Source organism: Anabrus simplex, chromosome 8 (assembly GCF_040414725.1).
Source record: "Anabrus simplex isolate iqAnaSimp1 chromosome 8, ASM4041472v1, whole genome shotgun sequence".
NCBI lineage: Eukaryota > Metazoa > Arthropoda > Insecta > Orthoptera > Tettigoniidae > Anabrus > Anabrus simplex.
This window is the reverse complement of record NC_090272.1, coordinates 24,864,907-24,883,102: the sequence shown is the minus strand read 5'-3', so window position 1 is coordinate 24,883,102 and position 18,196 is coordinate 24,864,907. Positions and strand designations below refer to the sequence as shown.

Sequence of the window (18,196 nt, the reverse complement as noted above, 5' to 3'; positions counted from 1 at the left end):
CATTTAATAGGTAATCTCGGCAAGACCACTTGTAAGAAGCTAAAGAATTGCAATTTCTAACACTGACTGGAAGGGAATTCCATAGCCTTGCACCAGACACTTGAAAGAAGCGGTTAAATGAAGATGAGCGATGCACAGGAACTGAGAGTGTAGTAGTCGATCGTGTGTTGTGTTCATGAGAGGAGGAGAGTAAATTAAACTTTGAGGATAAATACTGGGGTTTAGATTCATTCAACAGAGTTGCAGTGTGAAGATGTCGTAGTTCATTGTTTTTTAACCAGGAGAGAATTTCATAATAGGAGGGGGGGGGGGATATGAGTTGAAAATTTAATTGAAAATATAAACCTAATGCATGAGTTCATTGCCCTCTGTAATTTTAATGTTTGTTCCATGGTGGCATCAATCATTACAATATCACAATAATTTAGTATGGGAAATATGAGGGTCTGGATACGTTTAATCTTCATGCTTAGTGGAAGAAGTGAGTTTTGAGAGGGTGAAGTGACAAGTGAATTTTCCTACAGATGCTTGTTATGTACTCACTCCAATCTAGTGTATCACTTTTGATAATCCCAAGATTCTTTACCGACTTCTGAAATGGTATAGCTACACCAAATAGCAAAAGTTAAAGCAATAACTTATTATTAAGGATATTTAACTGCCTTTGTTGCCCTATTATAATAGCTTGTGTCTTTTTAGGATTAATTAATAAACAGTTCTTATTAGAATGGGAGCTAATTAGATTTAAAATAGAATTCATCTGATGAATTCCAAACTCAATATCAACAGCTTTACAGTGATAATATATTTGTAGATCATCTGCATATAAATGATACTTACAGTTACTGAACTGAGAAGATATATCATTGATATATAGAGTAAACAGAAGAGGTCCAAGCACAGATCCCTGTGGGACACCTGTTTGCTTCGTCTTCCAGTCCGTGGTCAAGCAAAGAGCTGAATAGCAGAGGGACTCAGATTAAATATTTGTAGTTTCGCTAATAATATGTCAATATTTACTGTGTCAAACGCACTACTGAAGTCAAGTAAAATAAGTATAGTCACTTTCCGCTCGTCTATAGCTCGTCTAACGTTGTCTGTAATTCTTAGTAGTGCCGTCCCTGTGTTATGACCTTTCTTGAAACCAGATTGGAAGGGGTCACGCAGATAATATTTTTCCAGGTATTGTACAAGTTGGCTATATATAAATTTTTCTACAGCTTTAGACAGTGCTGAAAGAATGCATACAGGACGAAAGTCAGACGCTACATTAGCTGGCGACCTTTTTGGTACTGGGACAACTTGTGCACCTTTCCATTTTGTCGAAAAATAACCACGGGAGAGGTACGCATTAATAACCGGCAATATTATATTCATAATGTTAGTAATAAAGAAAATAGGGACTCCATCAGCCCCCGTTGCATGGGATTTAATTGAAATCAGTTCTCGTCTCACTTCAGACTCTGAAACAGTTCAAAATTCGAAACATGGGCGATCAGATGATTGTTGTCGTACTATAGACTTGATGGTGGCCTGCACTATATCGTGTTCAGGAGTAAAAGCATCTATTGAAAAGTGTCTATTAATCTCGTCAAGCAGTATTTCTGGTTTAACATAGTTCATAGGAGGCCTTCCAATACCTAATGTACGAAGTTGTCGCCAAGTAATATCAGCGTTTATATTATTGGATAGACGCCGGAAGTAATCGAATTTCTTATTGCGGATAATTTGTTTAATTCGATTTCGCAGTACACGGTAGTGTTCAAATGTGTCAGCTGATAAATTTCGTTTGTAACGTCTATGTATCGAATCACGCTGAGCCATCAGAGATTTAATTTCAGTTGTCAGCCACGGACAGGGCGGGCGTGTTACTTTCACACAGCGCTTGGGAGCATGCTTATTGTCCATGTTAGTTCTCGTTCATGAATATGTCCATGAATATGAGAATTAATATTTTCCAGTTTTTCATCTATATCATTCATTAGTATTATGTCACCCCAACGACATTTGCATCTTGTTTTAGGTGATGGAAATCTATAAATTTAAAGTCTATAAAAGTCACGTATTTCGACCTATATTTAGGAACTCTTACCGAATACGCTAAGTATATAAGGTCATGAGTTGATATTTCAGGAACAGGTATTTGACTGTGTTTAAGAACCTTGTGTGGATTATTGATTATCATAAAATCAATGAGTGTATCAGAAGAGACGGTGGAAGTACGAACGTGGTTAATTGGTTCCGAGGGCAATATTGTCATGTCACAAGAGAGAAAAATATTTCGAAAACGTATTGTTTCACTAGTCCGAGTTAACAAATTTGTATTAAAGTTGCCTAGTATAACCACGTGTTCATAAGATGGTAAAAGGCGATGGATGACCATGACCGGGAGACATATCTATAATAATATATAAAGAGGTTAAAGCTTGTTTGTATGTAATGGATAATCTTAGGAACTACAGGACCGATTCTACAAATTATTTTGATAATGTAAATATTAATTATCCCTGAGGGACATGGGCTGTATTTTATTTTAAAAACAATTTGAGATGGTGGAAGTGGCCACGGGGAGAAATACAAAAATACTAGGCTAATTTAGTCGAGTAATCGAATTTGTCGTACATGGACAAGACAAAGCTCAATTTAAGAACCTTGACGTGAAGTGCAAAACTCGACAAGCTCTATGGGCCCAAAAATCATGTTTTAAGGCCCTAAAACCAACCGTTATGGAGATATAGGCACAACACTACCCCTGCTCTAGGAGTCGGATAAGAAATGAACTGCCGTAACCATGGCAACGTCAGCTCCAAGATTCTACAGTAGCGAGATTATCTACAACATAATATCACAAAAACCTAACATGTTACAGATATGAAAACTAGTATTTAGAATCTCCTTTAAAAATAAAGAAACCCTTTATTTTTTTCGACTTAAAAGAGAACTGTTTCTCACATGCAGAGTTCCATGTCGCATGTTCCAGATTTAGCTCTGCCATTAACCTTGTCATCTTAGCCCCAAAAGGCAATCCCACAAACGTAGTTTACAAAGAGGTTCTGGGGTAAATAAAATGCAATTTTTCCGCGAGTTTTAGGAATTTTCAGGTAATGTCTTAGTGCAGTACCGAGGAACAATGACTTTTTATCACCTTACGAAATCCTCGCGAGCGAAGCCTTAGGTAACAGCTAGTTTATGATAATTTGATTTTCGCAAAGGGAAAAGTGGTTTCTGTTTTAGAAAGCTTCCTTCGCCTGTGTCATCCGGGGCAGTTCGCTCCTTATGTGGATCAGCGTAGGAGTATTGGCCTCTCTCAGATCAGGCAGAGCTAGTCGAAATCTTTCAGGTCGGAAAGAATATTCCATCCGACACTCCATTTCGTAAAAGATATCTGGTGAAACAGTTTGTGCATTCCTGAAATTTAAAGGAAGGGGAGAAATACTTATCCATAAACCTGAGTAGAGTACAGTTACTCCACCATCGGAGAGAGTAAAACGGAACGTCTAAATTGACACGCAGGATGCCTGAATGGCGTTTAATCAGAATGTATGCAGCTGAGGCCACATTCTTCTTCTTCTTCTTATTATTATTATTATTATTATTATTATTATTATTATTATTATTATTATCATTATTATTCCTTAATGGGTCAACTAGGAATCACGATAAGTTCCATTATGCGTTCTGGTTTTAGTGAATGTTCTATTGAACCAGTAGGTTTTCATTAGCTTGCTGTGTCCTTTGTCCGCGTCTTCCTTTCGTGGGCCCATTTCTATGACGTCTTTCTTGACGTTAACGTGGCAAGGAATTGTTGTTTTTGGTTTTGAAAGAAATTGTTAAAAATGCTTTTTGTCCAGCGAGAGTCGCCCATCCATCGTACGTGGCCCTAGAAGCGAGCTCTAAGTGTGCGCATTATGTCCGTGATCTTTTCTTAGAATAAATTATTATTATTATTATTATTATTATTATTATTATTATTATTATTATTATTATTATTATTATTATTATTAAATCTATACGTGACTTTGGTCGTAATGAGATGTGAAGGGGTTAGGACACAGAAGGTGGTAGCCGATTCCTTAATTAAGATACTGCCTTGATATTTACTTGGTGGAAAGCACGGAATACCATTTTCAGAACTGCCGAAGGTGGACCTCGAACGTACAATTTGTCAAAAATCCCACATCACTGATCGAGATTCGAACCACGGCTATGTGTTTGCTGTATGAGCTGGATGAATGTTCGAGACAGCACAAACTCCCGGTTCCTGACACAAGGGAATAAACAACTCACGACTTGGTCGCGAGTCTACCACAGATCCCCGGATTCAGCCAGCTTTCTTACACACGAGGTCCATACCTGGTTCATTTCCGGCATCACTCAAACCTAAGGACTGGGAACATGGTGAATATACCTTATTTTACATGTGTAATTCGTTCCACAAATCTCCAGTCTCATGATCCTGTTATACAGCGTAAGATAGCGCCCTCGTTTATGAGACCGAATCTTTCATCAGTGGGAGAGCTGTAAAACCTCCTGTGCAGTTCCTTCAGGTTCAATAAAATATTTGGTTTGTATCTGTACAACTTGTGTTATGTGATGTCGCTGTTTTAAAGGTCCCACGTCCCTCTTCTAATGACCTGCAATATTAGTGGGTCACTGAGAGGCGGGGCTTGGCACGTGAGGGCGTAAGATCCGCGCTCACAGGAAAATGTTCTTCAGCACCTGATCCCTTCCTTTGACGTCGTATGAATATCGGAAGAAACTGAAGGAATATTAACGAATAATTAAACCCATTACATTGTCTTTTATTGACTTTCAAGTATGTAAATAAAGCTCGTGAAAACTAGGTGACTATACAGTCAATTTTACCTTTCTGTTTTCTATTCTAATACAAGTATTTGGAATAACGTTCCATTCACTGCAGCCGAAACATACCTGTAATTTCTTTACTTGCCATGCAATTTGTCTGTTCCAAAGATATTCGCACCGTTTTTCTTAGTATTTATTCTTCAGTTCTGTTCAGGCAGAAGTTCGGTAAATCTCAGAGCCAAAACTTAACCACTACTTGTGAAGTAGCAAGCCTGGTTTGACTGGAGTAGACCACAACACGTCCTCCAGCGGATGTGCCCAGTAGCAACCACAGCGGGTAATCACAAGAAAACAGATTCATTCATCTGGGGAGAGAAAAAAAAGGAGGAATAATTTTACATTCTTGTTCAGCGGAAGAGCGTTGTTTATACGGAGGTGAGGTGTATCAGATTAACAGAACACGAACAAGTACTTTACACATTAATGTATGGACTGTAATGTGCAACGCTACTGGGTGGAGAAAGTACTAGATGCAAAGGAAAGGGTACTACTGGAGATTGTGTGGAAATGTGAGTGGCACATGTAGAAAGCTGTGACACCAAGAAAACACTATAGTGTAATAATAAGGACCGAAATGTTAACTAAAGCGCTGTTCGAGTGATACTTTGATGGTTTCCGTTTCTTCAATACTTGTTAAGGTCTTTCTACCTTCAGAAAAAGTCCTTACGTTAATCTTTAATAAATAAACTTTTCCCTTTGCAGAAATCTAATAATCATGAACATGTCTTTCAGTAAAAGAAATTCAAACATTGATGACGATAGCCGCGACCAAAGCGTACGGTAACGTCACACACATTATCGGATGATCCCCAGCCATGAGACATATTCGTCTCAAAAGTCACGCTACCCAACGTTGAAAACACTCCAGGGACATGAGCTACGAACTTCAGGTAAATAAAATATAATAAAGCATGAGGATATATTATTTATTTATTCATAAAATGTACAATCGTTTTCTTAAACATCGTTATCCGGTCTATTAGATTAGCAGTTTGACTTTTTTTAAGCACTACGAGCACTAATGTGAATCAATGCATCGTTTTACTTAAGCACCACTACGAGCGCTAATATGAATCAATGCATCGTTTCACTTAAGCACCACTACGAGCGCTAATATGAATCAATGCATCGTTTTACTTAAGCACCACTACAAAACTACAAAAATAAAACGTAAATCACTTTCTCGCAATTCGTTATAGGTTCCCCTTAGCGATTTTTAACGTACTCCACGTGTTTAGCTATGATGCCTTGGTACCTGAACTCAACAGCAAGAAGGCGAAATGCGGATGCTGCTCGCTCGTTTTCTGATTAACTACAATTGATCAGTTGGGCAGGACTCATGTTGCAGTACCTCTACTTAATAATACTTTAAGCACAGTTACGTGTTACATAACATAGAACACAGGTGAGATCTACCAGTTTTTATTAGTACGTTACTGTTGAGTTTACTTTAATTATTTATGTAACATTTTGTTATCGGAATATCTTTAGTATTAACTGCAGGTTTTACCAGTGATTACTCTCCCCTGTTGCTGGTACTTCCTGTTTGGGAGTAAACATCATTCATTCACTCTAGATCTGTAGCAACTTCACTTACAGTATAAGAAATAATATCGACGATTTCGGAAACTGTACACTCTCGATAAATCACGAACAAGTGACAATGTTTGAACTGTATCCTACCATTCCCCTTCTCCATAATCAACTGGAAAGACAAAAAGAATGAAGCAGCATTGGAAAGAGTAGGTGAAGAATGGATGGCAATACTGAAAAGCATTCAAAAGAGAAAGAAGGATGGTAAAGTCACTGTTTACGAAGGAAATGTTTATTAGCACAGGCACTGGAATATTGATGGGAAGAAAGAGGTATCAGATGATGGAATTGTGAAAATTAATGGAAGATACTGGATGACTAAAGGGAGGGCAGAAGACACATCGGCTTGGAAAATGCATCCGAAAACCTGCTGCTAGGCAGAGAAAAGCTGATGATGACCATAATCAGTGTGACGAAAATTTAATTTCTAATCACTTTTCTATACGGTGTTAAATCGGAACATTGCGTTCTTTGGCTCTGGTATCTGTTGTTAACAAACGGTTAACCTATTTGGAAGACTAGCATCTTGGTTACACGTCCTATTTGAACTAGGAACATGTAGCAAATGGAGCTTACAATTCACTGTTCAATAATGACATGTAAATGAATTTACCGTTCTTTAAATCAGAGCTGTTTTCTTAACGCTATATGAGTCTGCATAAAATTTGAACGTGGCAATGTTTCAGATCCATCTATAACAAAGACATGACAAAGACTGCCGGTTGAGTAGACTCTCACAATACCGCGCAACAGCTGTCTTCCTAGACTTGACACCATCTTGATAATACGAATTAATTAGCTATTTGACTCCAGTTGCGCGTGGAATTGATCAGAAGTGTGTTTTATCTCGGTACATGCAACAGCCGATGAAGTGTTTCTGCTCCGTGAATGCAAACGATCATAAAAAATGAGTTGTGGCCATTAAAGGGTCCTCCTTACTCCCTCAAGGGGCCAGACTGCTGCTCATTCATTTCTCTGTATACATGACATCTGAGTGCAACGATAATACACTTAGAGGCTTTGTTGTACAGGGGAGGGCGATGTTGAATACTGCAGCCATATTGCAGCCCTCCACAACAGCTCCGGGTGGTAGGAAGCAGCCAGTCAAGATTGATATTTAAAGCACTCTATCATTCTTCCGACCATTTTATCCAGCTCCCTCAGCATTACTGTACATATCTAACGAATGTAACTGCCTCTTGGCCGTATAATGGCCAAGACATTGAAATGAGAGCCCAAATATGCTGTAGTCCTTACGTAAAAAAAAAAAAAAAAAAGCGTGGAACTTCAGATAAAATTTCCCAAAACTTTACTAGTCTCCTGAATCATTTCAACGAGATCCTGAAAACAGATCTATTGGGCATATGAAGCAATGATACTGGGCATTAGAAACGTGTTCATCTCACTTTGAAGTTAATTCTACTGGAATTTGTAAGCAGTTGTATGAGGCTTTGGAAATCGTTTAGCCGACCTTGGAATAAATCGTATTGGCTTAGGAAAAAACTCTATTGGTCTTTGCAAATCATTCTTTTTTTTTTTTTTTTTTTGCTAGTTGCTTTACGTCGCACCGACACAGATAGGTCTTACGGCGACGATGGGACAGGAAAGGGCTAGGAGTGGGAAGGATGCGGCCGTAGCCTTAATTAAGGTACAGCCCCAGCATTTGCCTGGTGTGAAAATGGGAAACCATGGAAAACCATTTCAGGGCTGCCGACAGTGGGGTTCGAACCTACTATCTCCCGAATACTGGATACTGGCCGCACTTAAGCAACTGCAGCTATCGAGCTCGGTGCAAAACGGGATTCGTATTTATTTATTTATTTATTTATTTATTTATTTATTTATTTATTTATTTACTCGTATGTATCCGAGGACATGTTCGACTCGCCTGGTGCAGGTCTTTATATGTAACTCCCATGGGCAACCTGCACATCTAGATGTAGGATGATGATGATGATGATGCTGATAATGAGGTAGGGAGAGGATGAAACCCGGAATTAGATTTTAGCCTACTCTTGTTAATAACACCAAGGCTTTGCGTCTCCATTGGACGAATGAATCACCAGCGCCGTATGACCTCACTCCATATTAACACCGTGGAAAGGTTTGGAACTGAATCCAGGCTTTTTGCACGTAATCTGGTGATTATAAATTGTAGGCCAACTTTCTAATGGCGAAAATGTTTCCCATAACGGGACTCGGTTTCAGACCATATAGTCTTATTTATTTATTTATTTATTTATTTATTTATTTATTTATTTATTTATTTATTTATTTATTTATTTATTTATTTTACACCGCAGGAATTAATGTCCCAATTACAGTGACAACTACGTTTTATAAACTACATTTAACATGGCGGTATTTATATCTAAACTATATTCTACAATTTTATCTAATCTAATCATCTATAATATTAACATCAAACATCAAAGTATTTTCTAAACGCTAAACAGCCTTATATTAATGTGGTGAAAAAAACACGACAAAGTAAACTGAAACAAGAAATGAAGTAATCTATGTACAAGCATAATATTATAGAATTTCACTTTACAATAGATCAGGTAGTTCTTAGACTCCCCTATTTTTACGACTTCATACTATGGCGCGCTGAAATTCAGTTGGCAGACGGAATTCAGGGCCATTTTTATTCTGAATGGCACTATTGAAGATACTAGGTCCTAAAATCAAATGAACTGTACTGGCTCGGAGAACAATTCTACGAACAAACGTTATACCCGGCCTTAGACGTTAGATGTATCGTACAATTCTGAAGAGCCCAATGGATAGACTGTGTCACTGAAAGGTATTTTTCTGCGCCGGGAAATTATGTGAAGTGTTAACGTTCATCAAGATATTAGAGAAGAAGGTTATCCTGGGCGGAGAATCTGTGACAATGGATCAGCATCCACGACATGGGATGCGCAAACATTACATATTTAAAGTGACTCTATGCCGGAGTAGTTTCCTAATATTTTGAAATGCATAACTGTTATATTAAATCCAGCAAAGTGCATGCAAATGTACTGTAAGGAGAAGAAATTCACTGGAGGAGACGTTTCATGGTATTCGAAAGTTACCGTACTGTATTCATCAATCCACTGCTCACTTGTAGAGAGAGCCTACTTCACCTTAATACAATAGTGTAGACATTTTCTTGAACTAAAACAAGCTCAAGAGAATATCGAGACGATTTTTAATTCTCTTTCATAGCGCCAGGATGTTTCCACTTTAAACTTGAGGTTGTAGACGTGCGAGTTTTTTTCAGAGAAAGTCACAACTTTTGCCAAGCAAGGCTCTGACGACCAGCATACAAATTGCCGTACCTCTCTTGGCTCGTGATATTTTCGTATTCTTCGCGTTCGCTCCAACAAGTATACTTATACCTGACACCAGTACACATCACAAGTCCTCGCTTCGACTCCAGACAAGGTTTAATCTGTAAAACAAGTCACTCAGTGTCAATTCTTTCTGTAGGAATTACACTAATCTCCACAGAACAAGCGCGGGTCACCTTGTGCTTGGAATTCTTAATGAGGAGCAACATACTACGCATTTCTTACTCATTCTCCTTTACATCATTTCATAGTAATAATAATAATAATAATAATAATAATAATAATAATAATACGTAGAGCTGCATGGCTGACATATCGAACTCAAGTTGACGGGTTCAAACCAGCCTGGTCCTTAAATATTTGAAGGTGCGCAATTCAGCCTAGTGTTGATATATTTACCGGCATGCTAGATAAAATTCCGGCATTTTGGCATCTCGGCATCTCAGCATCTCGATGTCTCCAGAGACCGTAGAAGTAATATTTGGGGGATAAAACCAACAACAGTTATTATTATTGTTGTTGTTGGGTCATCAATCCATAAAGTGGTTTGATACAACTGTCCATGTCACACTATCCTGTGCTAAACTTTTCATTTCTACGTAGCTATTACATCCTACATCTGCTCTAATCTGCTTGCCATATTCATACCTTCATACCTTCTTACCACCTACACTTCCCTTAAAAACGAACTGAACAAGATCTGGATGTGTTTAGATGTGCCCTGTCATTCTCTTCTTCTCGTCACATTTAGCCAAGTCGATTCAGTATCTCTTTATGCGATATTCGATCCACCTCACCTTCACCGTTCTGTAAGACCACATTTCAGAAACTTCTATTCTCTTTCTTTCTGAGCTAGTTATCGTCCATGATTCACTTCCATACAATTCCACGCTCCAGACATCTTTTTAATTCCTATATCAATGTTCGAAGGGAGCAAATTTCCTTTCTTAAGAAAGGCCGTCGTTGCTTCTGCTAGTCTGCATTTTATGTCCTCCTTACTTCTACCATCGTTAGTTATTTTACTACTCGAGTAACAATATTCATCTACTTTCTTTAAGACTTCTTTTTCTAATTTAACACTTCCTGCATGACCTCACTTCGTTCGATTGCACTCCATTACTTTTGTTTTGTACTTATTTATTTTCATCTTGTACTTCTTACTCAAGACTCCGCCCATACCGTTCAGCAATTTCTCTAGATCTTCTGCAATATCAGATAAATAATAATAATAATAATAATAATAATAATAATAATAATAATAATAATAATAACTGGTGTGTACCATTACCATGACACGAACAGGATTTCGGCTTAAAACAGAGATAGTTATGCCGCCGTCTACATTCATCTTTGTCTTTAACTGGGCCAAGAATTTTTCCTAATATCTTTCCTTAATTTCCCATTTTTCTATCAGGCCTTTCTTGTTCATATCAAGGCTTCCCGCTGCATACAAAGCCTGTGGTTTTATGACTGTAAAATAATGTCTGAGTTTTGCGTTCAAGGATATGGATTTTTCTTTGTAAACGTCTTTGGTCAGTTGATAAGCCATTTACATTGTACTCATGCGCAACGCGAAAGCTTCTTTTTCAGAGATGTTTGGTTCTATCCACTCACCAAGATATCTAAATTTATATTTTCGTTCGATTGACCCTGGTTTACTGATAGCTCTCTTGGTGCTGGCTTGATGTTAGCTATGAACTGCGTTTTCTCCAAAGAGATCTGGGGGAATGCTTTTTCCACCTGCGCCTTGAAGTCGTTAATTTGCTTTGTGCCCATGTCTAAAGAATCAGAGAAAATTGCTAGATCTATTATTATTATTATTATTATTATTATTATTATTATTATTATTATTATTATTATTATTATTATTATTATTATTTTAACACTGAGAAAATAGAAAATATTTTTCAACGAATCTCAGTTGAACTGGTATTTTCGCGACTGCTGTTCCCGGTAATGGCCTCTTCGCGCTACCTCCAGGCCCTAGCATAGCGGCGCGTGCGCAGTCAACCATTATATGGAGCATGCCCGACCATTAACGTTCCTTTAGACCACAATGATACTCCCCCTGGTGTTTTGTCACATGCGATCGTGTGATTCACCTTAATTGCACGCAATTTTAGGTTTCCCGTGTTTGGTTTTTCTCCTCCCCGAATGCCTACGTCCAAACCATCAGTGATTCTTCACACTTCTCCAATCTTCCAAACTGGACTACATTCGTGAGTTATAATGCGCTGAAATTAACTTCAAAATGCACTTCGCAATAGACTGCTTCAAATATTTATTTTCGTATAATCGCCATCCTCTAAAGAATTCTCCTTCCTTACGAACTGATAACTGATCAGTTTTAAGACGGATCGTCGTGCACGTGATGAAAGCTTGACGCTCTGATGTAAACTCTTACAGTCGTTCGAGTCCATTCTAATGTTGTTGGGATTTAATGTTCAGGCTCAAACTACTAAGATTTCCACGAGGGTAAGTGCAATTATGTATCACTCTCTATAGACAATATGCTTCAAGATAAGAAGGCCGAGTCAAACATCAAGATCCTGTTTCCACGGCCCTCATAACTTAACAATAGCAGACAATGAATGACCATGGTCTACAAAGCAGTTAGTTGCCATTTTGTCGAGATTATTTGGATGTTTCGCTATTCCTGTGACCTCTTGATAGTGAGCCTTCTGAAAATGTAACGGAGCTTACGCCTGGCAGATTGCTCATGTAAGACCTCTCTAATCATATGGAGTAACCATTCTTCTTCGTCAGAAACATTTAGAAATCTCCAAAAAGACCGTTATGCCTTTCAGCGTTCAGTCTGCAAGCCTCTGTGAGTTTACTAAACGTCCCCACAATCCTCCATTTGCAACTACTGCTGTGGCCACATTAAGTTCTATACCTCTTATCTTTAAATCGTTATAAACTGAGTCTAACCATCGTCGTCATGGTCACTCTCTCGACTTCTCTTACCCTCCATAACAGAGTCTATTATTCTCCTAGATAACCTATCCTTCTCCATTCGCCTCACATGACTCCACCACCGAAGCCGGTTCATCCATCGAGTTCCTTCCTAAATTAGCCTTTATCTTCTCATTCCCAGTACCCTACTGCCATTGTTCCCACCCGTTTGTACCAGCAATAATTCTCGCTACTTTCATGTCTGTTACTTCTAACTTATGAATGAGATATCCCGAGTCCACTCAGCTTTCGCTTCAGTTAAAGAAAGTTGGTCTGATAACAGACCGATGTAAAAATAGTTTCGTCTGGGAGCTGACTTCCTTCTTACAGAACACTGTTGATCGCAACTGCGAGCTCACTGCATTAGCTTTACTACACCTTGATTCAATCTCACTTACTATATTACCATCCTGGGAGAACACACAGCCTAAACACTTGAAATTATCGACCTGTTCTAGCTTTGTATCACCGATCTGACATTCAATTCTGTTGAATTTCTTACCTACTGACAACAATTTAGTCTTCGAGAGGCTAATTTTCATACCATACTCATTGCACCTATTTTCAAGTTCCAAGATATTAGACTGAAGGCTTTCGGCACATTCTCCCATTAAGATCAAGTTATCAGCATAGGCCAGACTGCTTACTACATTTCCACCTAACTGAATCCCTCCCTGCCATTTTATACCTTTCAGCAGATGATCCATGTAAACTACGAACAGCCTTGTCTAACCCCTGTAAGTACCCTGAACCAAGAGCTCATTCTACCATCAATTCTCACTGAAGCCCAACTGTCAACATAAATGCCTTTAATTGATTTTAATAATCTACCTTTAATTCCATAGTCCCCCAGTAAGGCGAACATCTTTCCCCTCGGTATCCTGTCATATGCTTTCTCTAGATCTACGAAACATAAACACAACTGCCTATTCCTCTCGTAGCATTTTTCAATTACCTGGCGCATACTGAAAATCTGATCCTGACAGCCCCTCTGTGGTCATTATTATTATTATTATTATTATTATTATTATTATTATTATTATTATTATTACTTTATTATTATTATTATTATTATTATTATTATTATTATTATTATTATTATTATTATTATTATTATATTAGCATTGTTAAAGGGTTATCTATACCTGAAATATCTCTTACTTCCTCCTTACAAAATACCATTGATTGTAACTTTGATCACATGTCAAGAACAAGAAGAAGAATATGCCATCATCATCATCATCATCATCATCATCCGGAGACAATACACATGTTAAATGCACCTGTCCCAACTTCGTGTTTTTTACCTGGTATTGCGATGTAACGCGATGTTCTTGTTTGCCTCAGGTCATGGCGGTGTGAACCAGCTCGGCGGAGTGTTCGTCAACGGCCGGCCGCTACCTGACGTTGTCCGGCAGAGGATTGTGGAACTTGCGCACAACGGTGTTCGACCCTGCGACATCTCAAGACAGCTTCGAGTCTCGCACGGCTGTGTCTCCAAGATCCTCTCAAGGTAAGTGTTAACTCTGTTGCAGCCTCATACATGCCCACATCTATCACACATGCAACGCTCGTGTCCAACCAGCAGATCAGAAGTGTTACCAACGCTATTTACGGCATAGTATACATCCAATCGTGCCCATTTTTCTTACTGGTACATTGTGTAACGTAACGCGACAGTATATGTGTAAAGGAACTGAAACCACAGCAACCGTGATGTAAGGATGGCCAGGAGCCCTGCAGGCTGGTGGCGGCAGCCGTTCATAGAAGGCCATGACCGGGAAATATGTTCATGATAACTTGATTTTCGCACAGGTAAAAATGTTTTTTGTGGCTCTGTCTGTAACTAATAAGTATTGCGTGATGATCGCGGGATGAAATCGTTCGCTGATTGGAGAAGAAATATTAAGAGTTATTATTAACATTGAGTAAGATATCTATGACAATGACAGCATAATATTGGAAAATGCCTCCTTGTCAGGAAACAGTTGTAAAATTTCGTTTAGGGACACTGGAAATCTAATGTTGTATCTTTAGATACATATTGCGAGATGTTCAGGCTTACATAAATTGCTTTCATAGACCGTGAGAAATATCTCAGGAGAGAACCAGTTCCAGCTGTTTGAAGACTAAACTATTCTTTAAAAGGTTAACACATCAGGAAGGAGACTTTCATCATTTAAACGAAACTCCATAATGAGGTACAATTGGCATTGTACATTGGAATAATATTCCGGATAATAATAATTAACCTAGTGAGTTGGCCGCATCTTATAGATGTCACCTTGCATTCGGGTGATGGCGGGTTCGAATCCTACCACTGGCAGCAATGAAGATGGTTTTCTGCGGCAAACACTGTGGTTGTAGCTTAATAAAAGCCACGGCCGCCACCTTCCCAGCCCATTCATCTTTCCCTCCTTGAATAGCCGAAAATCTTCAGTGTGTTAATTCGAAAAACGACTATTAAATGCTAATAATAATAATAATAATAATAATAATAATAATAATAATAATAATAATAATAATAATAATAATAGAGTTTTCCACTGTGCGGGCGTTTTGATTTGACACCAACTAGCCCGCCTGCGTGTCAATTTTGACGTTCTTTTTATTCTACCAGATGATAGAGAAACCGGATCTTTGTTGGTCTATCTCCGATTGAGTTTTATTTTTGTCAGGCAAACACCAAGTGTGTCACCAGAAACCTTTTATATGCTGGCATCGTACGACATGGAGGGAAAGGGCTATTTTTGCCCTTCAAACATCCGACTTCCTCTGCTGGGTTTGACCCACGATCTTCTAGACCCGGAGGCCGATATTCTTCTGCTGATTCACAGAAGTGTTGAAATGGCGTGCCGGGATGTGTCCAAGGACTTCGGTTTGCCAGGTGCAGGTCTTTGGATTTGACTCCCGTAGGTGACCTGCGCGTCATGATGAGGATGAAATGGTGATGAAGACGACACATACATTCAGTCCCCATGTCAGGGGAATTAACCAATTATGGTCAAAAGTACGGACCTTGGCGGGAATCGAACCCGCGACCCCTGTGACCAAAGACTAGTACGCTAACCATTTAACCTTGGAGCCGGACCAGAGAAGCACTTACCTACTGGGATACAGAGGTATTCATTCTCCTGTAACCTTGTTAAATCTAATCTAAACAAAACAGCCTTGTAAGGGAACAGCTGGTGAAGATGTCGCGTAGTCATCTCATTCTGAACAAACATATAAATATAAATAATAAAGGAATAAAGTCAGTGATGATGACACTCAACAATCGTGCCCCTCTAGCGTGGAATCTCCTAATGCCAGGGAAATGTTCCTTGCCTCTTTCTGTAATAGATTCGTGTCTCAGCTGCAGTGCGAGCGCTAGATACCAATAACTTTGAAATGCTTGACCATGACGGATTAAGAACACACATTATATAGTATCGAGCCTTTACGGCCAATTCTCCGTGTAAATTGATAAGATTAACGCCCTTGTGGCGCTGTAAGCACGTTCTTGTTATAACAACACGGCTGAGTACAGTCCTGTACACCAAAAAGTGGAGCAATAATTAGCTCTTCCTTGGGTGACGGCATTAGGTACATTACCTGCAAATTTTTCCAGCATTCTTTAAGCATTCTGTTCCGATAATTCCACTCAGTTTACTTCAAAGCTGCTGCCAGTTCATTAAAACGGCATAATCCTATTCAAAGAAACTTGTTGAGGTGAATGAGAAATGTAAATCATAGGGTTTCAGACTTGATATCAGGTAACGTACTGAACACCAAAATTACCGCGCATTACTTGAGTTCCGCTGCAGAGTGGCAATCTTGACCTACTCGTTTCGTAGTTAAGAGGGTTGCTTCTTCTTCACCTAGTTCAAAGTAGGCCTATTACTGGATCAAATTCTATATAGTTTACATGACTTCGTACAGATTTTTTATTTTATTATTATTTCGTACCAGACTTATTCTTCCCAAAAAGAGACTTCGAGCTGCACGAATGAAGAATAAGAATGCCTTTAACTTTCCCAGGTATTTCTAGGGCCGCCTCATATTCATCAATGTGTATATAGTGAATATATGATATGCAATTTTAATCGAGAAACTAAATGTAATTCCTAATGTATTTGATTTAATAATTTTTCTACAATGAACAGTTGTTATTTTTTATATGTGATTGAAATATTCTGATATATAAGCTGTTGATAAGAAGAAGCGTTTAAACAAGGCGAAACATTTCAGCTTGAATAAGAATAATTGAATAGTATTGATGGTCTCTAATGACTAAAGCTGGCTTTTGAAACATTAGCAGGGAATTTAAATTAATAGCAGCATTTGTAGGAATTACTCGTTATATGTTCTTATTCATTACTGTAATACGATACTCATGAAATGAATGTTCTAAAACACACAAATTATTATTATTTACATATATTTCCTCTGGTTGAATGTGAAGCCATATTTTTGGCCGCATGTCAGATCTGAAGGTCTCTATGGAATTTACAACTAGCGCCCTCTCCAGTAATATTAATTGCCTCCGTGTACGTTTGCGTCACTCCAGATTCTTGGCTGAATGGTCAACGTCGGTATCTTCGGTTCAGCGGTCCCGAAATCGATTTCCAACCGGGTCGGGTATTTTAGTCAAGGCTCGTTAACTCCCCCGGCTTGGGAGTGGGTGTTTGTGTTGTTTTCAATACACTGCTAATCATTTACACTCAACACACAACACAAGCACGTAATGGTGAACACGTCCCTCCATATATATTGCCGTCAGGAAGGGTATCCGTCCATAAAACGGGTCCGGGTCCAAATATGTGACAAACGCCTTCCGACAGTGTGGAAAAATCGGCGGGTGGAGAAGAAGTAGGTGCTGCCTGGCCGAGGCGGTAAAGACGTGCTCGGTTCGCCCGGAAGGACGTGGGTTAGAATCCCCGTCAGGAAGTCGTAAAATTTAAGAAACGATATTTACACTTCTGGATCTGTACATGGTCCTGAGGTTCACTCAGCCTGCAGCAAAAATGGGTACCAGGTTAATTCTTGGGGGCAAAGCCGACTGGGCGTAGATCTAACCACTCTACCCCATAAAGTGCCAAGGTTACGAATAGTGGAAGCCTTTACCTTCTACTTCTCCAAGGGCCTTCATGGTCTGTACGGTTTGCTTTGTTTTATTTATATAAATATAGATACAGACCATTCGAAGAGATTTGTCTTAACTGTTTCAATGTGGAAAATGTTCGTTTCTTACGGTTTAAACTCTAGTCTGTAGGTATCGCCGTCGTAGTGGAAAAGAAGTATTTTAGAACTCAATACCGTATCGCAGCATGTTTCCATCACCCTCCTATAATGTGTAATGCAATGTAGATATGTTAATGGACTTGGAGATCGCCTGTGTTCTATTTTCACGAAATCGAGACTGTCCGAGGCATAAACAACCGTAGCGAATCGGCCACGAGAAC

At 38.9% G+C, this 18,196-nt stretch overlaps 1 protein-coding gene across 1 annotated transcript in view; it reads left to right on the top strand.

The window, feature by feature from the left end:
* The window catches only part of sv (shaven), a 183,785-nt gene that overhangs the window by 45,540 nt on the left and 120,049 nt on the right, over window positions 1-18,196 (top strand). Inside the window, exon 2 of the mRNA XM_067152819.2 lies at window positions 14,100-14,265. Coding sequence (XP_067008920.2) covers window positions 14,100-14,265 — 166 coding nt within the window. The remainder of the gene's footprint in view (window positions 1-14,099; window positions 14,266-18,196) is intronic.